Genomic DNA, 25602 nt, shown 5'->3' on the forward strand with positions numbered 1-25602 from the left:
TGAAGGGAGCCCAAAGGAAACAATAAAAGAAAAAAAAAAGAAAAAAAAGAGAGTAGGGTCGAGTCCTTGATGTGAGCCGGCCATGCAAGCTTTGGGGCAGCCCATTTTTGTGAGGAAGAGCGAGGCGCTGCTTATGTGCTGGGAGTGGTGCGCTGAAGTGAGGCATGAAGGGTCATGTTGGCAGGGGCAAGCCAGTCAAAGAGGGGAAAAAGAAAGGGAGAAAAGGGGGCATTGAAGCTAGGGTTTCTTGGTGAAAAAAAAAAGGTTGTGTGTGGGGGATTGTTGGAGGTCTTGGGAGCTGCACCACAGCTAGGATTTTGGAAGACCCGAGCCTCTCCTCTCCAGCTCAACACACTGCCATTTCCTCTCTCTCTCTCTCTCTCTCTCTCCTTCTTCTTCTTCTTCTCTTTATTTAATTATTTTTGTTAAATTATTATTTATTGTTCTTTAACTTTTCAATAGATATTTCCTTGTATTGGTTGAGTCATTTACTGTATTGAGCACTTCATTTAAAGTTAATGTTGAATATTGTATTGGTGGGTTTAATTTGTTTTTATTTTTGCTTTCTCTCTCGACTTGTTTATTTGTTTAAATACTTGTTTTAATGGATTGTTAGAGCAGTTTAATGTTAGACTGAGTATTAAATGTTATTTTATTGTTGAGTATTTTCATTAGATTAAATTAAATTCTTGTCTTTTATTTTGTTATTTTAGAAGCTTCAAGGTTGAAAAACTTAGTTGTTGTTTTGTTGTTTTGTTCTAGTTAATGTCATGCTGAATATTTTATTGGAGTTTTAATTAGTTTAAATCTAATTATCTTTATTTAAGAGTTATTTGAGTTTATCTATTGTTAGGTTTATTTTATTTATTTAGTTGAGCTTTATTTCATATTTAACTTAATCTATTTTCATTTAGTTGAGTCATTGTTAGGTTCGGTTTATGTCTAGGTATCGTAGGATCTATCCATTTTGTCTAAGTCACTATTGTGGAGTCGGTTCATTATCTTTAAGTCATTGCTGAAGTCTAATCTTTGTTATCCTTGTTTTGTTATTTGAATGTTTAAGTGGTGAGTTATTTGGTTGGTTTTATGCGCATTAGATTCACATTTTAGGTTTTGCGTCATTTAATTTCATCATAAAATCTCAAAAACTTCAAAATTTCAAATCTGAACCATGTTCAGTGAAATTTGTTTTCTTATTTTCTTTTTCTGTTTCCCACTAGTTTAAAACTGATTTACATTTCCTGTGGAGACGATCTGACCTATTTGACTTAATTATTATACAACGTAACTCTTACACTTGGGATAGTCATAGTGCTACTTGTAAACACCCTATTTTTGCGCGAACCAAATATAACAAAGAGGTTACAAATTATTATTATTATTATTATTATTATTATTACTTTACTATAATTATTTTTACTATTTCTATTTTTATTAGTATTATCATTATTTTCAAACCATCTTATTATTATTATTATTATTATTATTATTATTATTATTATTATTACCATAAAAGTATAAAAAAAAGAAATAAAAAAAGAAAAGGGGCACATGCTTTAGGGTTGTGGAAAATCTTTATAAAAGAGAGCAACCATTCAAAGAAAAGGGGGGGCGGAGACGCACAAAAAAAGGCCATCTTCTCTCTTCCACTCTACTCCTCTCTGGTTCACACACGCAGCCTTGATGGCTGCTCCTCACTCCCGCAGCACCATCTCTCCATCCTCTCCCTCTCCCTCAACCTCACCATCTCTCTCACTCTCTCGGCACCTCAGCCTCTCCCTCCGTCTCAGTCTCTTACTCTCCTTCGGCTCACCTCCAGATACCCTTTCAGCCAGTCATCCCCACTGCTCTGGCCGCCTCCCCACAACCCAGACAACCCAGCCGCCTACCCGCAACCCAGACAACCCAGCCACCTCCCCGAACAAAAGCTGCTGCCCAAGCCAAGGAGTTCTTCCGCTGCTGCTCCAAGCCATCCATAGCCCTCTGCTCCGGCCACCTGCCGTGAGCCACCCCCCGTTCCAACCACGCACAACCGCGAAGTTCTCTGCTGCTAGCGACAGGCATCCCGTGAACCTCCCCAAACAGAAGCTGCTGCCCAAGCCAAGGAGGTCTTCCGCTGCTGCTCCAAGCCATCCACAGAACTCTGCTCCGGCCACATGTCGTGAGCCACCCCGTGAACCATCCACAGCAACACAGCCATCAGCCAGGAGCCCCGATGGCAAAACCTCTCGGTGTCGTCGCTCCCTGCTCCGTTCTCCAGTAGCACCCTCAGCGGTGAACTCCCTGCCCCCAACCATACACACACATGCATGTGTTCCATTTATTTGTTTATTTTTCTATTTTGTCTTGTTTGGTTTTTATTATATTGTAAAGTATTCGTGGCTAAGTTGTTTCTCATACTATATATGTATTACTGTTCTTTTTATATTTTCTTGTTTTGATTTTCTTTATATATATATATATATATATATATATATATATATATATATATATTGTCATTATTTGTTGGTAGTATTTATGATTTATTGTCATAAGCTAACTTTATTATTATCATTTCATGTGTAGATTTTTATATCCTTTAATATCTAGTATACTTGCTTATATTCTCATTTGTTGTTATATTATTTATAGTTCTATTATTATTCACAATCATTATAGATTATTGTTAAAATTCTATTATTAGTTAGGGTTGTAATTATGTTAAGTTATTATTTAAGCCTATTTAGGGTTTTGATTGGTTTCCATGTTGAGGATTAAATTACTTCTATGTGGCTTGTGTACTAATTTTAGGGATTTCATATCATTATATATTTATCTTAAGGGTTTCCATAAAATGTATATTAATTTTTTGGTTTCTATATGACGTTCAATATAAAATCCAATCACTCTTTTCAAATATTTAGAATTCAAATAAACTTTTGGTAAATTTATCTTTGGGTGTTTAACCAAGTAACATACTCTCGTATGGTTTCCGCAAAGTAAGGTTTAACCAACGTACTCCCTTTCGATTTCCGCAATCCCAAACTAAAATTGAACCTTAAGTTTATTTAATTTCCAAATTACGTAGTTTGAATGTTTATTAATTAAACCATCCACGCAATTGTATATGTACTGAAAGTAAAGAGTAAGGGAAAGAGAGAGGAACACAAGATTTTACGAGGTTCGGCTTCAACACAGCCTACGTCCTCGCCCTTGGCAAACCACCAAAGGGTTCCACTATCGTAGTTCCTTTACCGGACGGAACAAAACCTTTACATATTCCTTCAGCAGGCTAGAGCCCGCCTCTCCAAACGATGTCCCCTCATTCGGTCACTCCTTAATTAGGCTAGAGCCCGCCTCTCTAAGCAATATCCACTTGCTTAGCCAACGATCTGAACATCTCGAACCATCCAAGAACTACACAAAATATGAAGAAAATACTGCATACAAAGCACTCTCAAAATAGAGTAGATTAGTACAATTTCAGCTTTAGGTACTTCAATAATTTAAATACCACTAAGAAATAGAATTGAAGTTCAAAAGTAGAATTCACCAAGGGTTCCTTTGTGATTTGAGAAAATTCAATATGAGAACCTTAGTTTGGTATTTCAACAGCAATTCAAATTATCTCTCTTCAGCAAGAGTTTAAGCAATTCAAAGCTTTGAAAGATGTTAAGAGATTTGATACAAGTGTGCTGTGTAATTGGTTGTCACTTTGAAATATTGAGATTAAGGAAGTATTTATAGGCATTCTAGGCTTAGTTTCCTTGTTCCCCAAGTGACTTTGAGTGTTTCCCAAGTTTTTACAACGTTCATATTTTGAAAAACCAAATTTTGAAATCTTCCCGTTGGAGTTTAAAAAATAAAACCCGTGGAGTCAGTTGGCTGGACAGGCGACTGGGTAGTACAAATTCACAAGGTCAGTCGGCTGGATAGGCAGTTGACACCATTCTGTTTCCTAAAAATTAAATCAAGAAATTGTTAGTTGGCTGGCGAGACACAGTTCATTTTGGGTCAATCGGTTGGGTGATTTTACCTTGTTAAGTGAGTTGGCTGGACAGATATTATTTCTATTCTTTTCTGTCAGTCGGCTGACTGAACCAAGGTCTTTTTGGTCAGTCAGCTAGGCAGACCATTAACTATTTTTTTTTCCTTTTTGGTTTTCCATATTTAGTTTCGCTCATATGTTTTGATATTTCATAAAACCATTTTCCAAGGTTTTTAAAAGGTCTCTAAGTCCATTTAACATCCCCTAAAGAGTTCCAACAATATTTCAAAAGATATTTATATATTAAAGCACTTACATGAGGACTTCTAAACTTTTTGTTATTCTTGAAAACTTTAAGTCTCCATGCTTTGGTATTTTCATCTTCAAGCTTTAAAATACTTCAAGCTTTTTATTGAGTTCTTCTTTTATCTTCTAGCTTTACATTTGATGCTTGATGTCTTGAAGAAACTTTCACTTGACTTGTCTTTAATTTTCAAGCTCGTATCCATGACAAATGTGAGTGACAAGATATATTTACCTGAAATAGAATCACTCAACAACACATGTTAAACCATCTACATTTGTTATCATCAAAACAAGATTGAAAAACTTAGTTAGGTCAACAATCTCCCTCTTTTTGATGATGACAAATGAGAAGCAAAGATAAGGATAAAACTCCCCCTAACTATATGCATTCCTTATTATGTGCTCAAAGTCATAGATATCAATATACTCAAGATCCTCAAGATCATAAATATGCCATATTCCATAAATCTTCCATGCATGCCATATTCCATAACTCTTCCATACATCTTAGATGCACATACATCATTTTCAATCATATCATTTATAAGGACAAACATTCCACACATAAATAGATATAATTCCATACATAGATAATCATAATTCCATACATCATTCCGTATGCATTCCATATTCCATACATAGAATTCAAACATTTCTATCTTTGCTTTTCACAAACTCTCCCCCTTTGGACATCAATCAAAAAGAAAAACAAAATAACAACACATTTTGAGCATATCATGCATATCAACCATATGTACACACTCAAGTTATTATTTTTCAATATAACATGTATAAAGTGTAATATCTTTACTAACAGTTTTTTCCCCCTTTGATATTATTAAAGATACCAATTTTTTATACCAATTTATGATTTTTATGATACCAATTTAAAATTTAAAATTTAATTCATGATAATTGATTAATAGGGAAATTATCATAATATAAGCAATAAATCATAACTCCCCCTGAATTCAATACATTCAATTTTGTTACCAACTTTGCATTTATCATCCCATGTTTCAAAACATTTAATCATGTCATGTATCAAATATCAACATCATGCTAATATCATCAATGTCATACCATGCTCAAAGACAAATTGAACTTTTAGATTGTGATACTAAGTGAGCTTTTAAATTTTGATACCAATTAAAAATTTTAAAATGTGATGCCAAAATTACTTTATAGATATCAAAGTCATTATCATATCATGCATAACTCATGGATGCCAATATAACAATTATATCTTTCTTAGCTCATATATATCAAAAGTAGTAAGTTTATCCATATGATTCATCAATAGCATGCATGGTCAAGAATTAATCTCATATCAAAATCCATGCTTATACGCAATAATCTCATGCTCAAATTTTCAATATAGTGAGCCATAAATTATCAATATAAGTCAAGTCATGTAGCATATAGCATATCAGCACATCACATAAATAGGGAGCATATCATATAGGCATGTAAGCATGTAGTATATAGGCTTTCATTCTCAAATATCTTCTTCTTAATCAAGATACTTATGTAATAAGCTTGGTTTGATTTTTTCTTAATATTTTCTTAAGTTTAAGCCTTGTAAAAAATCATCCTATGATTTTGGACCAACAATGCTATTTTCTTTATGTTTGTATGAAGTTACTATTTCACTTTTGGTACCCATACCTTTTTGGGTCCGGTAGGTTTTACAAGGGATGTTTCTTTTATCTTCCATACTTTTTTTGTTTTAACACCCTTTCTTTTAAATGGACATTCAAACTTTATGCACCCCTTTTTCTTGCATTGATAGCATATGGTGTTAGTGTAGGCAATAGAAGACGTGTTTGCATAGTCTTTGGATCCTTTTGAGAAATATCTCATGTACATATTCTTTTTCCTTTTATTTTCAACTCCATTGAAACTAATGTCTTCTTTGTTTAATGACATTTTTTTGTGAGGCAATCATCTTATCAAGATTTTCTTTTCCTTTAGTGAAGTTATAAATGATCTTATCTTTATCTTTTATTTAACTCTTGAGATCGATTATCTCCATCTCTTTCTTGTTGTCAACTTTCTTTAATGATTTCTCTAACTCTAGAGATAATTTTCTGATCTATCCTCTAATTTAGAAATATACATATCTTTCTCATATACTGTAGAGGATAGGGATCGAAGGTCTTCTATCATTTGTTCATTCTTGCTTTCTAATTTCCTGATTTTCAAGTTGTTTTCTTTTTCAGCAAGAGTTTTAGCTTATATTTCTTTTATTGCAACTTCATACTTATTTTCTATTTTCTTGATCCTTGAATCCTTTTCTCTTTCAGCATTTCTAAGGGATTCTAACTCTTTCATTAATCCTTCATTCTTATTCTTCAATGAAGCATTTTGTTTATTTACTTTGAAAAGCATCTTATGTACTTTGAATAGATCATTTTGTAGTTCATCATAAGATGACATACCCTCATCATTGGATTCACTAGATGAATTACTACAAGAATTATCTAAGGGTTTGGATGAGGAGCTTTCCTCATTGTCCCAAGCCATAAAGCACGTATAAGCAACCTCTTGGTCACTTGATTCATTTTTTGAACTACTTGTACTCGTCATGTCCCAAGTAGTGGCTTTCATGGCCTTTTTCTTTTTCTTCTTAGATTCTTTCTTTAGTAGTGGACATTCTGGTTCAATATCTATAGCTTTGTTGCAATTGTAACACATAGGAGTTTTATTCTTTGACTTCTTGCTAACTTCTTCTTCTTCTTCATCTGATTTAGATTTGGATTTTCTTTTGAATTTATTTTTATTTCTTAGAATTTTTCTAGCTTCTTAAATATGAAGGCTACTTCATCTTCATCCATCTCTTCTTCACTACTTGAGTTTTCCTTTGAGGATTTGAAGGCTATTGTTTCTTGGGCTTTAGTTTTGCCACTTTTTTCATTTATTGTCATTTCATATGTGAGTAAAGAACCTATAAGCTCATCTAAGGAAGTGGTTTTCAAATTTCTTCCTTCCGTTATAGTAGTGGCTTTTGGTTCCCATATGATTGGTAGCCCTCTAAAAATTTTCCTTATCATCTCATAAGTAGTGCAGGTTTTTCCTAGTGCATTTAGGGAATTGATTATGTGAGTGAACCTAGTAAACATATTAGTTATGGATTCATCTAGGTTCATCCTAAAGACTTCATATTCACTTGTAAGTATATTGATCCTATTATCCTTAACATTGATAGTTCTTTCATATGTTACTTCTAATTTGTCTCATATCTCCTTAGCTAATTTGAGAGTCATTATTCTATTAAATGCATTTGCACCTAAAGCACAATATAGAGCATTCATGGCACTAGAATTAACTTGCAGCATCTTATAATCTATATCGGTCATATCTCTTTTCTATTTGGGAATTTATTTTTCATCTACTATCTTAGTAGGAATTTGATCTCCATCTATAACAACTTCCTATACTTTCCAATTCATAGTTTAGAAATAGATTTGCATTCTCTTTTTCCAAAAAGTGTAATTTATACCACAAAATATAGGAGGCCTAGTTGAAGATTGTCCCTCTCCAAAGGGAGCTACGCCTAAGTTAGTCATATAGATCTTTTTATAACTACTTGTTAGGATTTTTTATAACCGTGCTCTGATACCAATTGAAATTAGGATAGCTTCCCAAGAGGGGGGTGAATTGGGATTTTAAAAACTTTCTTTTAATTCCTTTTAAGAATACTTAACTTCTTTTATTGTTTAATTAATTATTTTCTAATAATCACAACCTTATCCCTAACGGTTATAATTCAAGGGGAGTCTATTTATATCCTTTCATTTGGGATGATTGGCAATGTGATTAGCCAACCTGATTAAGAAATTCTCTCTCAAGTTCTAAATTCCTACTACTCATTTTTACATTCCATTTCACTCATACTTACCTTCTACTATTGTCTAAACTCTTTGAAAGTTGATTCAGTGATTGTTTTGAAAGGTTTGCTCTCCCTGTTTTGATTGATTGATTCGATTTTCTTGAGAACCAAACCTGAAATTAGGATAGCTTCCCAAGAGGGGGGTAAATTGGGATTTTAAAAACTTTCTTTTAATTCCTTTTAAGAATACTTAGCTTCTTTTATTGTTTAACCAATTCTTTGACTTTATTGTTTAATTTTTCAAATACACAATAACTTCTTTTCTTTTATACAATCAACAACACAACTAATTAAACATTCAATCTTTAACCACACTATTCAAACCAATTAAACACAATTGGAAAGCAAAACAACCAAGTCAAGATTAAGATAGCTGCATCACTATTTAGATTGATGAAAGCATTCAAGATTCAGTACTCTTGGAATATAAACACACTCCAATTAATATCAAACTTTAAACAATTTAACTTTCAATTTTTGTTTGGTTTGCAGCCCTGTACTGAACTTGAATCAAGCCCTATATTAATGAATTTGCTTCATCAATATGATGTTCAATATAAAATCCAATCACTCTTTCCAAATATTTAGAATTCAAATAAACTCTTGGTAAATTTATCTTTGGGTGTTTAACCAAGTAACGTACTCCCGTATGGTTTTCGCAAAGTAAGGTTTAACCAATGTACTTCCTTTCGGTTTCTACAATCCCAAATTAAAATTGAACTTTAAGTTTATTTAACTTCCAAATTACGTAGTTTGTATGTTTATCAATTAAACCATCCACGCAATTGTATATATACTGAAAGTAAAGAGTAAAGGAAAGAGAGGAACACAAGATTTTACGAGGTTCGGCTTCAACACAGCCTACGTCCTCGCCATTGGCAAACCAGCAAAGGGTTCCACTATTTCAGTTCCTTTACCGAGCAGAACAAAACCTTTACACACTCCTTGAGTAGGCTAGAGCCCGCCTCTCCAAACGATGTCCCCTCGTTCGATCACTCCTTAATTAGGCTAGAGCCCGCCTCTCCAAATGATGTCCCCTCGTTCGGTCACTCCTTAATTAGGCTAGAGCCCACCTCTCTAAGCAAATATCCACTTGCTTAGCCAACGATCAGAATACCATGAACCGTCCAAGAACTACACAAAATATGAAGAAAATACTGCGTACAAAGCACTCTCAAAATATAGTAAATTAGTACAATTTTAGCTCTAAGTACTTCAATAACTTAAATACCACAAAGAAATAGAATTGAAGCTCAAGAGTAGAATTCACCAAGGGTTCCTTTGTGATTTGAGAAAATTCAATATGAGAACCTTGGGTTGGTATTTCAACAGCAATTCATATTATCTCTCTTCAACAAGAGTTTGAGCAATTCAAAGCTTTGAAAGAGGTTAAGAGATTTGATACAAGTGTGCTGTGTAATTGGTTGTCACTTTGAAATATTGAGATTAAGGAAGTATTTATAGGCATTTTAGGCTTAGTTTCCTTGTTCCCCAAGTGACTTTGAGTGTTTCCCAAGTTTTTACAGCATTCATATTTTGAAAAACCAATTTTTGAAATCTTTTCATTGGAGTTTAAAAAATAAAACCCGTGGAGTTAGTTGGCTTGACATGCAACTGATACCATTCTATCTCCCAGAAATTAATTCAAGAAATTGTTAGTCGATTGGCGAGACACAGTTCATTTTGGGTCAATCAGCTAGGTGATTTTACCTTTGTTAAGTCAGTCGGCTGGACAAATATTATTTCTATTCATTTCTGTCAGTCGGTTGACTGAACCAAGGTCTTTTTGGTCAGTCGGCTGGGCAGACCATTAACTATTTTTTTTTGGTTTTCCAAATTTAGTTACACTCAGATGTTTTGATCTTTCATAAAACCATTTTCTAGGGTTTTCAAAAGGTCTCTAAGTCTATTTAACATCCCCTAAAGAGCTCCAACAAAATTTCAAAAGATATTTAAATATTAAAGGACTTACATGAGGACTTCTAAACTTTTTGTTATTCTTGAAAACTTTGAATCTCCATGCTTTGGTATTTTCATCTTCAATCTTTAAGATACTTCAAGCTTTTCATTGAGTTCTTCTTTATCTTCAAGTTTTACCTTTGATGCTTGATGTCTTGAAGAAACTTTCACTTGACTTGTCTTTGATTTCCAAGCTCGTATCCATGACAAATGTGAGTGACGAGATATATTTACCTGAAATAGAATCACTCAACAACACATGTTAAACCATCTACATTTGTTATCATCAAAACAAGATTGAAAAAACTAGTTAGGCCAACAAAACCTAAGTGTCCGTAGGGAACTTTGTTAATAAGACTCTCCTAAGAAGACTTGTATTAAATTTCTGAGTATTGCATATTCATTGTAATATCTTGGGAAGTTTGTATTTTTTTTTTTTTGGATTGCAAAAACTTTTTCAAAACATTCTCAAATATCTTGGGTGATTTATCTTGACATACTTTTGAAAGGATATTTTTTTATGTGATATTAATCTTTGTTGCAATATTCATTGATTTATTATATATCATTTGCTGAATACAAAGATTAAACATCTTTTGCAAACCAAGCATATACATTATTTGATATTTACACGATTGAGATATTCTACTGATTGGAATATTTGAGATCTGATTGATATCTTTGTTTGGGCATTTAGATTGAACATCTTGTGATACAAAGATCATACTAGTTTGCACTCTCACGCACTGATTACACTAATAGCAAATATATTTGAGAGTTAATATATCGAACCACATTGAGCTTACATATTAAATCATTTTGTGGTATATGTGATTAAGCGTATCTGGATATATATCTGTTTTACACGAAAACACAATCACTATACCAATACTCTTTGATTGTAAAATCTGAGTGTTTCCAAGTGTGGCCCGAGAGGGCGGTAATCCAGTTTGGTAAGGATTGGTTGTAAATGTAAAGACCCGAAAATTTAAAAGGATTAAAATAATTTAGAAAAAAAAAGTAAATAAAACAAAAAATAAATAAATAAAAGGAATAGCGTGGAAAAAAATTAAATTAAATTAAATTAAATTAAGATAAATTAAATAATTAAATAATAATTATTAATTAAACATTATTAAATTGGATTTATTAAATAAATAAATATGATATATATATATATATATATATATACAAATATAAATAAGGGTTAAAGTTATATATGTATACATATATATATATATATATATATATATATAATATTAATATAATAATAAAAAGGAAATGGGTGAGATTGCATTTAATGCAATCTGAAGATCATATTTCAAATTGGAAATCTGATCTCTCTGAATTTCTCGCCATTCTTAGCTTCTTCAGCTTCCTCTCCTAGTCTCTATATCTCCTCCATCTCTTTCCTTTCTCTTCTCAATTTCTTGATGAGTTTGCGGCGGATCAGAAAACGGAAAGTGCCGTTAGATTTCTGGTTCTACTGCTGACATTTCTACTGGAGCAGATTGGTCGTGGGAACGACTTAGACACTACTCCTGGGGAAAGGTAATTTTTTCCATTTTCTCAATTTTACTTTAAATCTGCTGTTAAATCGGTGAACGGGTACCACCACGTGGTCCTAGTCGTTATCGTCATCATTTTGACGTAGGTAATTTTTCAATTGGGATTTTTTAGGCCCTACTCCAATGCAAGAGTGGAATTTGGAAAATTTGGCAAATTAGTTAAATATGCGGGTATAACTGTAAATTGAAAATTATGACCCTAGAAAATATTTAAATAGTATGTTATTTAGAAATAATTTAAATGAAATTAAGGTTTTTGAATCAGGGCTCGGGTAAGTGCTACGGGTGTAATTTTGGGCCCCACGGGCATAATTTAGAAAATTAAGTGGGAGTGTTAAATATTAGTTTAAATATTAATTTGAGGTGTGTGGAGCCTAAGGAAGGCTAGATGGGTAGTATTTTAGGGAAATGAATTAATTAATTTGGGAAATTTGGTAATTTGGTTATATTTAAGGATATATTTAATTATTTAGAATTTATGGGCCTAGAAATTATTAAAATAATATTTTATTCAGGAATAATTTATTGGAACTTAGAATTTAATTTCAGGATCCGGGTAAACGCCACAGACATCTTTTCAGGGTCCTTGTTGGCGTAGTTCAAGAAACAAGGTAAGGGAGAAATTTATATATTAAATCAGGTTTTTCATGAATCAAAAATGAACATGTGTTATTTATGTATATATGTTTTTATGTGGGTTTAAAATGCCAGCCATGAAATTTATGTTTTCTGAGCTTAGGATTGTTGATATAGTTGTATGTGTGAAAGTAAACAAACGAAAGTGAAAGGAATTTTTTAAGGAATTATGTAAGAAATGAAGTGTATTTTGAGTATATAAATGTTAAATGTGGGTTGGCTTAATTTATGAGAAATATGTATGAATTTTACTGCTAAATTGTGTGGCATGAGAATCTATGCAAATTATATGTTAAATGTATGAGATGCAGGCTAAGTAAGTAAAACAATGAGAATAAAATATGATATGGACAATATTGCCTGTATATGTTAAATGCAATCATGTAAATGTAAGCCAGCTGAAAGAGAGCCATGTTAGCAGATCTAGCACACTTCTGTGTAGACTAACTGATGACAGCTAAAAGGAGCTGTGTTAGCAGATTTAGCACGTTTCTACGTAGACTAACTGATGATGGCTAAAGACTAGCTGTAGTACGAAGTAATGAAATGAAATGTTATGCAATGAAATGACTGATGAAATGGCAATGAAATGAAATGACAAAAGCAAAATATGTAAATGGGAAAAAGTCACTTAAAGTGAAACGAAATGCAAAGTTAAGTTATGAATAGGAATGAATGTGCATGAATATATAATGACAGAACAGAATGATGTATTATGATAATAGAAGTATGTATGTATGTAGAACATGTTATGATTGGGCGAGGCATACTCTTCGCCTGAGGGCTTGCTGAGTAAGGCGAGTGCACTAGTAGCTTCAGATGTGGCAGTAGCTGCATAAACACTAGGACAGAGGGAACCTACTTGTATGGGCGGGTAGGATTCCCTATCCTTAGGGCATTTGCCGGTAAACTATTGTTGAACTGTGTGAGTACGAGATTAATCTACCACTTGAGGGCTTACCGAGTAAAGTGAGTGCTCTGATATGTTTTAATTGTGACCTTAGGGTTACCTAAGTATCAGAGCAGAGGGGTGCTATTTGTATGGGCGGGTAATCACCCCTATCCTTGGGTAATCTCGTGGGTTAAATATTTGCATATGATTGTTTAGGTTCAGAAAACGATTTCAATATTATATGATGATTTGCAAATGAAATAAAAATGATATCTATCTATCTCATGTTGGTCACACGCTGTTTTAATATGTATATTTCTTCCCTTACTGAGATGTGCATCACCCGAATATGATTATTTTTTTTTCAGGACATCCACGAGGTTGAGCTTAGGGAGCTCGAGGGTATTTAGCATTTTGAGGGACTTAAAGAGAAAGGGTATATTTTCAAAACACTTTGGGGGAATGTAAATATTTATGTTTTAAGTTTTTATGTTTTAAACCTGTTGAGAACAGGATGGTTGTGAAAATACTGAAATGCTTTTGGAGATGTATGTATATATGGGAATGCAGGTGTTGAATGGATACTTTGGATTATAGATAGAAATTAGTAAACTCTGGTATTGTGTTATGTGGAGATTTTGTTTATGTTTTCCGCTGCGTATGTTAGGTTAATTATGGATTATCAAGGATTTTATCCGGTATAACGCGCCAGACCCGGGTTTAAAGGGTTCGGTGCATTACAGTAAAGGTTGAGGTCAGTCATGTGCTAATTGACCTCGTTTGTTTAAGTGCCCCTTCAACCGTTTAAGTGCCCTTTCAACCGTTTAAGTGAGCAATTATAGTGGTAATACTTGTGCTTGTTAGCCAAGCCGAGGACGTAGGCAATTGGCCGAACCTCGATAACATTTCTTTGTGTCACTCTTACTTTACTGCTTTCTGGTGCATGTGCTCTTAATTAAATTGCTTTATTTAATTTTAGGTATATTTACATTACTTGCAATATATTGACCATAGGGTTGGGAATATGCTGGTGTTAGAATATTTACCAAGGGATTAAATTTTAAAAATACCAATTCACCCTCCTCTTGGGATCACGGTAAAGATAACAATTGGTATCAGAGTCGCGTAGCATAGACTAGCTGTTATTTTGCAAAAGATCACATATGGCTCGTAGTTCCGTGACCCCTTTCCCCAAGGGACCATCTTCCTCACGACCTCCTATTTTCAATGGTGTTAATTACACCTTCTAGAAACAGAGGATGCACATCTACCTTCATAATACTGATTGGAAGGTATGAAGGATTGTTTCTAAGGAAATTATGTCCATATGAAAACTGAGGGCACGACTAGAGTTCCTAAGAATGAAGAAGAATATAATGATAATGATATGAAAGCTGTTAGTTTAAATGCCACTGCTTCGAATATTTTGTACTGTTGTCTTGATGTAAATGAATTTAACAGAATTATGGCATGTTCTACTACAAAAGAAATATAGGTTAAGTTAAAGGTCACATATGAGGGTACTAGAGATTTGAAAGACAGTAGGATTGATATGTTGACTAATGAGTATGAGGCCTTTAGAATGAATGTAGGTAAGTCCATTTAGAGCATGTACACTAGATTCACACACATCATAAACTCACTACATGCATTAGGAAAGACCTATCACACATATGAGATGACTAGGAAGATGCTTAGAGGCTTACCTCTTGTTTGGGAAGCCAAGGCTACGACCATTACTGAGAGTAGAGACCTTAAGGCCATAACTTTAGATGAATTGATAGGTTCACTGATCACTTATGAATTAGCCATAAATGAGAGACTTATTGAGCATAATAGGGCTAAGAAAGTGATCGCATTAAAAATATCCACAAGCACATCTAGTGAATGCAGTGAATCTGACATTGATGAGGATATGACCATACTAACCAGAAAATTTAGCAGATTCTTCAGGAAGAATAAAAAGCCATATAAAAGATACAGGGAGTTTATAACTGAAAGGGGAGATTCAAGTAAAAGAAAATAAAAATAAAAAACTCCCACATGTTACAACTGCAACAAGGTCAGGCATATCAAACCAGATTGCCCACTGTTGAAAAAGGAGGCTAAGAAAAAGAAAAAAACCATGATGGCTGGGACATCATGGGATAAGCTTAGTAGCAACAACTCAGAATCAGACCATTGTGACTCAGAGGTCGCCAATCTGTGCTTTATGGCACACAATGATGAGGTATCATGTTCTGGTTCATTACCTTCATATTATTCAGCTGATGATTGTGATTCTGATTGCATGCCTACATTTAGAGAGTTGCAACTTGAATATATTTGTGTATCTAAATTCTTAGACAAAATGACCAAAGAATATAATGATTTGAAAATGAAATGTGAAAATTTTCAAAATTGTTTAATATTGCAAAAACCTCTCATGCTTTCATTTTAAAAGAAAATGATGCTACTACTTGGTGCCCAGAGAAACTCCTTAAGTAAAGAGGGTCTTGGTTTTAATGGTGTTGAAAATGTTAGACGACCTAATCTTTACTTAGGACATTTTACACGTGAGTCAAAGTCTCATATTCCTCCTAAAGATCTTAAGTGTAGAATAAAATGTTTTAAATGTAAACAAATTGGTCATATTCAATTTGATTGTCCACTAAGGAATAAACATGCTAGAATTAGGAAAGTATGGGTAGTTAAGGGAGATCTGACTACTAACCCCCGTGGACCCAACAAAATTTGGGAACAACGTCAGTTACTTAGTGTATTTTGCAGGTATGCTTAAGATCGTCCTCCTCCAAGGACCGGTGGTACTTAGATAGCGGGTGCTCATGACACATGACCGGTGACAAGGGAAAATTCACTTCAATCATTCCTAAGGACGGAGGTTATGTGACACTTGGCGACAATGCAAAAGGACACATCATCAAGGTAGGTAAGGTTGGCAAGGATTCCTCTCTTACTATTGATAATGTTTTATTAGTTGATGGGTTGAAACATAATCTACTTAGCATAAGTCAGTTGTGTGACATAGGATATAAAGTATCTTTTGAAAATGACAAATGCATAGTAGAAAATAAATCAGATCACAAAGTTCTTTTTACTATGGATCGTCATGAAAATGTTTATACTACTTCTCTTGATAACTTAGCTTCACAACAAGTGACATGTTTTTCTGCTATGGTTATGGCATAGGAGCTTAGGACATGCTAGCATGGATTTATTGTCAAAACTTGTTAGAAAAGAATTAATAAAAGGCTTGCCTAAAATTCATTTGTAAAGGATAAAATTTGTGATGCATGTCAAATGGGTAAGCAAACCAAATCTAGCTTCAAGAAAAAGAAACTCATATCTACTACCAGACTACTTGAAATGCTTCACTTAGATTTGTTTGGTCCTAATTCTGTACAAAGTCTTGGTGGTAAGTCATATGCTTTAATAATTGTGGATGACATTTTTAGATTCACATGGGTGTTGTTTCTTGCACATAAAAATGAATCATGTGAACACTTCACCAAACTTTGTAGGAGAATCCAGAATGAAAAGGGATATAAGATAAACTTATATTAGAAGTGATAAAGGCACCAAATTCAAAAATGAAAGCATAGAAAAATATTATGACTTAGAGGAAATATCACATAACTTCTCTGCACCTAGGACACCTCAACCAAATGGTGTGGTAGAAAGAAAGAATAGGTCACTATAAGAGATGGGTAGAACTATGCTGAATGAACATAACTTACCTAAATACTTTTGGGTCAAGGTCATAAATATTGCATGATATGTTATGAATAGGGTGTTGATCAAACCGTCAATTAATAAAATCCCTTATGAATTGTGAAACAACCATAAGCCTAATATTTCCTATTTTCATGTATTTGGCTGTAAATGTGTGCTTAGAGATAATGAACACTTAAGAAAATTTGACTCTAAATCTGATGAAGTATTTTGCTAGGTTATGCACTGAATAGTAAAGCATATAGAGTTTTCAACAAAAAAAACATTGACTGTCATTGAATCTATTCATGTTGTGTTTGATGAATCTAATCCATTTTTCTAAGAAAGATTATGAAGATGATATTGATATTAGAAAATGCTTAGATAAATTATCTATTGAAAATAATGCAAGTGAAAACCCATAAGAAAATGAAAAATCATCTGAAGATAATGAAAATCAGGGGTTGCCTAGAGATTGGAAATTTATTAGAAATCATCCTATAGATCAAATCTTAGGTGAACCATCCCATGATGTAGCGACAAGATCCTCCTTGAGAAATCTAGTGAATCATTCTGCCTTCTTATCCCAAGAAGAACCTAAAAATATTAAAGAAGTAATAGAGGATGAGTCTTGGGTGACGTCCATGCAAGAAGAACTTAATCAATTTAAAAGAAGCAAAGTGTGGACTTTAGTTCCTAGGCCTAATGATCACACAATTATTGGAACTAAATGGGTATATAGAAATAAGAAAGATGAGAATGGAGTAGTAACTAGGAATAAGGCTAGACTAGTTACCCAAGGATATAATCAGGAGAAGGGGATTGACTTTAATGAAACATATGCTCCTGTTGTTAGGTTAGAAGTCATTCATATGCTACTTGTTTATGCCGCTTTTAAAAATTTTAAATTGTTTCAAATGGATGTTAAAAGCATTTTTTTTTTTTTCTAAATGGCTATATTAATGAAGAAGTATATGTAGAACAATCACTCGATTTTGAAAATCATAAATATCCAAATCATGTTTACCGGTTGTCTAATGCCTTGTATGGATTGAAACAAGCTCCTAGAGCTTGGTATGAGAGGTTTAGTGGTTTTCTATTAGAAAATGGGTTTACCCGTGGCAAGATTGACATTACACTTTTCATCAAATCCAAAAATGATGATATGCTCCTTGTTCAAATTTATGTGGACGATATCATTTTTGGAGCAACTAATGATGAGTTGTGTAATGAGCTTGCTAAATGCATGTAAAGTGAATTTGAAATGAGCATGATGGGTGAACTTAGTTTCTTCTTAGGGCTACAAATCAAACAAGCTAAACATGGAACTTTCATATGTCCATCTAAATATATCAGGGACTTGCCAAAGAAATTTAATATAGAAGACTGTAAAATTCTTGGTTCACCTATGAACTCTTCCATTAAGCTCGATAAAGATGAGCAAGGAATTCCTATTGACGTAAAATTGTATCGTGGCATGATTGGGAGTCTCCTATATCTCACTACTAGTAGGCCTAACATTATGTTTAGTGTGTGTATGTGTGCTAGGTTTCAAGCTGCCTCTAAGGAATCTCATCTAAAAGTTGTTAAATGAATCCTTAGGTATCTAGTTGGGATTATAGAGTTAAGCTTGTGGTACCCTAAGCATACTACTTTTAAGATTGTGAGTTATACTGATGCTGACTTTTCCGAAAATAAGGTTGATAAAAAAAGTATCAGTGACACTTATCACTATTTAGGACAATCTCTTGTTTCTTGGTTCTCCAAGAAACAAAACTCAGTTGCCTTATCCACAATTGAAACAAAATATATTGCGGTATGAATTTGTTGTGCCCAAACTCTTCATATGTGTTTAATCAAGTGTAATTCAAGAGGGGGGTGAATTGGGTATTTAAAAATTCTTTGACACTTATTTACCACTTAAACCCTTCTTATATATTTACCAATAAATTCTTGTTACTCAATTAATTATGTGCAATGCTATCCAACCTATACATGCAATAAAAACAATTTAAATGTAGTGTTGAAAGTAAAGAGTAAAGGGAAGAGAAAAGACAAACACGATTTTTACGAGGTTCAACCGACTTGGCCTACGTCCTCGCCTTAAAAAACCACTCAAGGATTTCACTAAATCCCTGCTCCTTAAATTGGGACGAAACTTCCCTTACAATCCACTGCTTACAATAGGTACAACTTCCTCCTCACCTGCTACTTACAAGAGATACAGCTCTCTCCTCAAATCCCGGTTCACACACCGAACCGTGTATACAATAGAATATGTAAAAACACTCAAAAATGCTTCCAAAAAAAAGTTGGTGAGTACAATTCAAATTTCTAATACATTAACATATGATTAAACTTGAAACTCAGAATGTATGAAAACGATACAATAGTTTTATGTATAATATGCTTCAACACACAAAACCCCTTTTTATAAAAAACTCCCAAGTAAAGAAATATTTGAAATGCTTTTGAGTATATTAGGGTTCTAGTTTACTTTGTAAATATGCACAAATATTTTTAATGTAAACTTGTTAAAAGCTTTATCTTGAATATTTTATCAATCTATATCAAAAAGCTTTCTTTCAAATATTTAACCACAACTCGATCTTTGTAGTATGCAAATATATACGATATGTAATTCAAAGATCTATATACTAAGTATAAGGTTTTCCAAACAAAATATCCCTCAATAAAATAAATATTTATGAATACCAAGGATATATATTCAAGTGTTTTAATATATCTAAAATATGAATCCTTTAACTGAATACACACTTGAATCAAACCATTCAATCAATAACAAAACCTTAATCAAGTAATAATCTTGTTAAAAAAATATGTATATGTATAAGCACATTTAAGATCAACCTTTTAATACTTAATCAAAAATAGATTTTTCAATAATAAGCTCTATGAACAATATATATATATATATATATATATATATATATATATTCTTGAATCAAAAAATAAATCAACCAATAGCTAAAAAACTTTCTCAAGTAATGATCTTTTCAAAAGCAATTTTTATATGTATGTGCACACTCAAGATCAAACTTTTCTAAAGATATTCAATAGCAAGTTATGAGATGAGAAGCTCTTAAAAAAAAAAAAATTAACTTGAATCACCAAACCTCAATACCAAGAAGAAATAAAGTTGAATGAATGAATGCCCTTTGATTTCCGGAGTAGATTTGCCCAAAGAATATGAATGAAGAATGAAGTGCAGGCAATCGTATAGCAATCAGCTCAAATTTCTCTATGTTCTTGCAATATGATATGTTATTCTCTTGTTGTGTGTCTTGGCTTTGTTCTAGGGTTTAGATATTCAGTATACATAGTGTCTTACCCTTAGAATTGATCTCAACCGTTGGATCAAAGAAATAGCTCGCGAGTTCTTTTAATAAAATCAAAATTTTAAGTTTCCTGCAAATTCAGGCGACTGAGGTTGAAGCCCAGGCGACCAAAGTTCCTTAAACCTTTGAAAAATTAACTTGGAATACAGGGTTAGGCCCCTAAAGAGAGGTTCAGGCTCCTGAAATGACTAGTTCAAGCACCTAAAGTCCCAAGGTCAGGCGACCGAAGTGCCTCGGCCAATTTGCTGTGTTTCCCATTAATTCTTAAGGCTACCGAACTTAATCTTCATGCTCCTGAAGAAATTCTTCAGGCGACTCAGGTTGAGTTCAGGCTATCGAAGTCCCTTTTTCTTAATTTTTCTTTTCTAATTTAAAAATCTACTTTGCTCTCTTTCTTGGGTCTTTTATAAAACACATTTTCCATGATTTTAAAAGTATTTCTAAGTCCATGAAAGTTCCCTAATGATATACATGAAATGCATGAATCCTAAAATCTTTTTAAGTTATGTTGAGTCTCAAATTAAATCATATGAAAATGTAAGTACATGAAATCTAAATACCCATTCCCAAGATGTTCTTGAACTTTGCCACTTGCATCTTGATTCTCGTACTCTTTGAGTTCCATGGATCTTGCCAAGATATGTTAGCTTTACTTTGTGACTTCCATGACTCGTTATCCTTCCGTGCATGCTTAATATAGTTCTTGTTCACAAACTCAATGCACAGATCAAACACCAAGTGATTTTTCATTATCAAAACCGGATTGGACTCATAGAGCCAACAATATGAAATAACAACTTATGGATTATGAATTGCATTATGATACAATATCGATTAAATGTGATAACACTAGTGCAATCAACATATCTAAAAATCCTATCTCACATTCACAAACTAAACATTTTGATATTAGACATCATTTTCTTCGTGATCATGTACAGAAAGGAGATGTTGCACTTGAGTTTGTATGTACCAATGAACAGTGGGCAAACATATTCACTAAACCACTTCCCCAGGATAGGTTCATACAAATTAGACATGAGTTAGGTCTAATGCACGATAGAGAGGCTTCTTAGATGTTTCATAGTTTGCATAAATTTAGGGGGAGCTCTCAAGTAAAATTTACAAGTCCAAGAAACTAATCGTACCGTTGATATGTTTTATTGCATTAGACTTTGTAAAATGATTCTTTCTTGTGTATAATTCTTATATCTACAGCATGATAATATTGAGATTTATATTTTACTGTTTGATCATACTAGAACTGTTTGAGTAGTTGTGGATTAAATGTTAGGAAATATAAACTCAAACAGGATATTATTTATACAAGATATGTTTTGGAAAGTCCGGTTTTTAAACGGCACTCTCCCAAAAATTTTTCAAAATCTTTCCAAAACTTATAATGTATAAATAGTACACTTACCCATTGCCTACAGTGCTTAACTCTTATAACCCTTTTTTCTGTTGCCAAAAGGGAGAAATGGAGAGGCAAAAATAATTGGGTAAAATAATAATTGTGCTAAAATAATTGGATGCATATTGATAAGGGGAGCCTTCTTAGCCTTATACCCATATTTTGCTGGGTGTATTTGTCATCATCAAAAAAGAGGAGAATGTTAACCTTACAGGTCATGCTTGGTTTTGATTATGGCAAATACTCATTATATCTAATGGGTGTTTGTGATTTTGTGCAGGAACTTAAATTGAAAGATCTTAATGCACATGGAAGAAAGTGAAGATTGAAGACCCAATTCTTATGTTTTAATTAATTTCATTTATGTAAAGGGTCTGTAATAGTAATTAGGACTTTTTGTTTGTAATAATCACACACATCACATGCATGGTCTAATAGGTAAGCTCAAATTGAATCATAAATGAAACAGGACTTGGAAAAGACCCTAGGACACTCACACACTCACATGAATGTGTTAGTCACTTGAATAGAGTAATTATTGCATCACACAGGACCGAAATGCACAAAATGTGCACCTTTGGTTGATTGAAAATTAAAGTTCATTTTGCCCCCGGTCGACCGACCTTAGATCAGATCAACCGGTTTATCACAGCCCGGTCGACCGAACTCTTGTAGTTTAAATGGCCCCGGTCAACTGAACCTCCCTAAAGTCAACATTCACTACAAAAAAACTAGTTTTTAATAACGAAAGTATTAGTGACGAATTCAATTTCGTCACTAAAAGTTGGTATTAGTGACGGTTTTTAAGAACCGTCACTAATAGTCTAAGCATTAGTGATGGTTTTAGCAGCCGTCACTAATACGACACTATCAATGACTGTTTTAAAACCGTCACTAATACTTTCGTCACTAAAAACAGTGCGGTAAACAATTTTTGGGCCAAATTTTTTTTTGAAAAAATATTAGTGATGATTCTAGGGTATTAGTGACGGTTTTGAAACCGTCACTACTAGTGTTTTTATTTAAAAAATATTAAAAAAGAAATAGTTAAGGGTATTAGTGACGGTTTGGGAGAACCGTCACTAATAAGGGTGTATTAGTGACAGTTTTGGAACCGTCACTACTAGTATTTTTATTTAGAAAATATTAAAAAAGAAATACTTAAGGGTATTAGTGACAGTTTGGGAGAACCGTCACTAATAAGGGGGTATTAGTGATGGTTTTGGAACCGTCATTACTGTTATTTTTATTTAAAAAATATTAAAAAGAAATAGTTAAGGTATTAGTGAGGGTTTTGGAAGCGTCACTACTAGTGTCTTTATTTAAAAAATATTAAAAAAAAAATAGTTAAGGATATTAGTGACAGTTTGAGAGAACTGTCACTAATAAGGGAGTATTAGTGACGGTTTGGAACCGTCACGACTAGTGTTTTTTTTTAAAAAAAATATTAGAAAATAAATAGTTAAGGGTATTAGTGACGGTTCTCCACCGTCACTAATAATGGGGCATTAGTGACGATTTTAAAACCGTCACTACTATTATTTTTATTTAAAAATATTAAAAAGAAATAGTTAAGGGTATTAGTAACGGTTTTGAAACCGTCACTACTAGTGTTTTTATTTAAAAAATTTTTAAAAAGAAATAGTTAAGGGTATTAGTGACGGTTCGAGAGAACCGTCACTAATAAGGGAGTATTAGTAACAGTTTTGAAACCGTCACTACTTGTGTTTTTATTTAAAAAAATTTTTAAAAAGAAATAGTTAAGGATATTAGTGACAGTTTTGAAACCGTCACTATTAGTGTTTTTATTTAAAAAATATTAAAAAAGAAATAGTTAAGGGTATAAGGGAGTATTAGTGACGGTTTTGAAATCGTCACTGATGCTCGAAATCTTAAACTCCCACACTTTCCCCAAATTTCTTCTTTCTCCTCCTGCCTCCGTCTCACTCCCGCGGTCTCTTCTTTCCCCAACAGGGAAGCCTATCTCCGATCTCCCGTTGCGTTTCTTTGACACAGAGAGAGTTGGCAAGATGAGTTTCAGGGAGGAGAATGAAGATCTCAGGAAGTTGTTCCTCCACACGGGAAGCTGGTACCGTATGGGGTCAAGGCAATCCAGCATGTTGGGATCTTCTCAGGCCATTCGCGACAACTCTGTCTCTGTCGTCGCCTGCGCCCTCATCGTCGCCTTGGGTCCTATCTAGTTTGGCTTCACCGTACACACACCATCTTCTCTTTCTGTGTTTCATTTCTTTTCGTACCTGAACGATTAGAGGGGAAATGAAAATCAAAATGCAATCTGTTATTCCTTTTCTTTTTTTAATCCATGGAAACGTGAAGAAATCATACCAGGCTGCGATGGGTTAGGTTTTAATTTTATGGGCAATCAAACGGAGATCGATATTTATTTAGCTCTCAAGTAATCTGAATACATGCTTCTTCTTTTTATTTTTGTGTCTTGCAGTCTGGTTATTCTTCACCTACCCAATCGACCATTACTAGCGACTTGAAATTGACTGTATCGGAGGTATGTTTGAATCTTTGTTCCATTAGCTTAATTTGAGTTCGTAGGATTTTTTTTCCTCTGACTTGGCTTCTTTGTTTAGTTCTCATTGTTTGGTTCACTCTCAAATGTGGGCGCCATGGTTGGGGCAATAGCGAGCGATCAGATTGCTAAGTACATTGGGAGAAAAGGGGTAAAAGTTGATCATGGATTCCTTTCCTTCCAAGATTAAGCATTGTGTGATTAGCACTTTTTTGGGATTGCTTTTCTTGCATTTGAAAGCAAAAGCTGCATATAGTTTAGCTCCAGAGCTACTATAAGGTGCTAACTGAAAAGTAATATAGTTCCTTACGTTCTTTTTTTAATTGAGTTCTGCTGGTTTTGTTTCCTTGCAGTCCTTGATGATAGCTGTCATCCCTAATATTATTGGTTGGTTTGCAATATCATTTGCCAAAGTGAGTATTATGATTCTCTCTCTATTTTATTTTATTTTTATTATTATTATTTTTTAAAATTATTAATCAATGCATATATAACCATCATTTGCGTTTTGTTTTGCATACAATTCCTCGTTTTGTGTAGGATTACTCATTTCTATACATAGGAAGACTGTTGGAGGGTTTTGGTGTGGGAATAATATCGTACACGGTAAATGTTGAACTCAACTAAGGTGGTGCAAGTTTGAAACGTTGTGTGAATGAAACATTGATAGGACATTTCTATTTATTATCTAACAGGTTCCTGTATATATAGCTGAGATAGCACCTTAAAACATAAGAGGCCGCCTTGGTTCTATTAATCAGGTGGGATGTTTTGTTTAGTGGCACAATTTTACCTATTCATATACCATTATCAGATTGTAAGATTTCGATTCCTACCTAAATCAGCTAATTTTTGAACTTTTGTCATTCTAGCTTTCTGTAACAATTGGAATAATGCTTGCCTATCTTCTTGGACTTTTCGTTCATTAGAGAGTACTTGCAATGTTGGGTAATCTTCTAAACAACTCACCTAGACCTATTTGGCAGAAATTTTGTTTACTGATTTGTGGGCATTGATGGCATTAATGATAGATTTTTTGCAAAGAGATTGAAATCGCAAAGAAACCTTTTCTCAAACTATGTGTCTGCATATCGTTAGATGTTTTGATTCTTTTGATTTCAACAACATGGAAGATTTGAAAATCCACCTTCTTCGGTCGTCAGTCACGAGAGTTTATACCGTGAGAAAAAGAGAGAGAGAGAGAGAGAGAGAGAGAGAGAGAGAGAGAGAGAGAGAGAGAGAGAGAGAGAGAGAATGGTGCGACACTCAATTCCAGATTTCCACGCACATGATTTCTTCTAGGTATGGATCTTGTCCTTCTAAAAGTCTCAGCTTTTCCAGATTTTAATTTCCATT

The 25602-nt window shown here is 33.5% G+C and overlaps 1 protein-coding gene across 1 annotated transcript; it reads left to right on the forward strand.

Moving 5' to 3' along the window:
- The first annotated feature begins 1612 nt into the window (after positions 1-1612).
- LOC131162046 (classical arabinogalactan protein 9-like) lies at positions 1613-13819 on the forward strand. Its single transcript, XM_058118157.1, has 2 exons — positions 1613-2274; positions 13589-13819. Exons 1-2 carry the CDS (start codon positions 1684-1686, stop codon positions 13628-13630), a joined length of 633 nt encoding a protein of 210 aa, XP_057974140.1. The 5' UTR covers positions 1613-1683; the 3' UTR covers positions 13631-13819.
- The last annotated feature ends 11783 nt before the right edge of the window (positions 13820-25602 follow it).

Source organism: Malania oleifera, chromosome 8 (genome assembly GCF_029873635.1).
Source record: "Malania oleifera isolate guangnan ecotype guangnan chromosome 8, ASM2987363v1, whole genome shotgun sequence".
NCBI lineage: Eukaryota > Viridiplantae > Streptophyta > Magnoliopsida > Santalales > Ximeniaceae > Malania > Malania oleifera.

Excerpts from the sequence above, each read along its gene's own strand:
- LOC131162046 (XM_058118157.1), top strand. The coding sequence starts at position 1,684 with ATGGCTGCTCCTCACTCCCGCAGCACCATCTCTCCATCCTCTCCCTCT. Across the intron at positions 2,275-13,588 it reads CTCCAGTAGCACCCTCAGCG|GACATCCACGAGGTTGAGCT; the intron begins GTGAACTCCCTG and ends TTTTTTTTTCAG.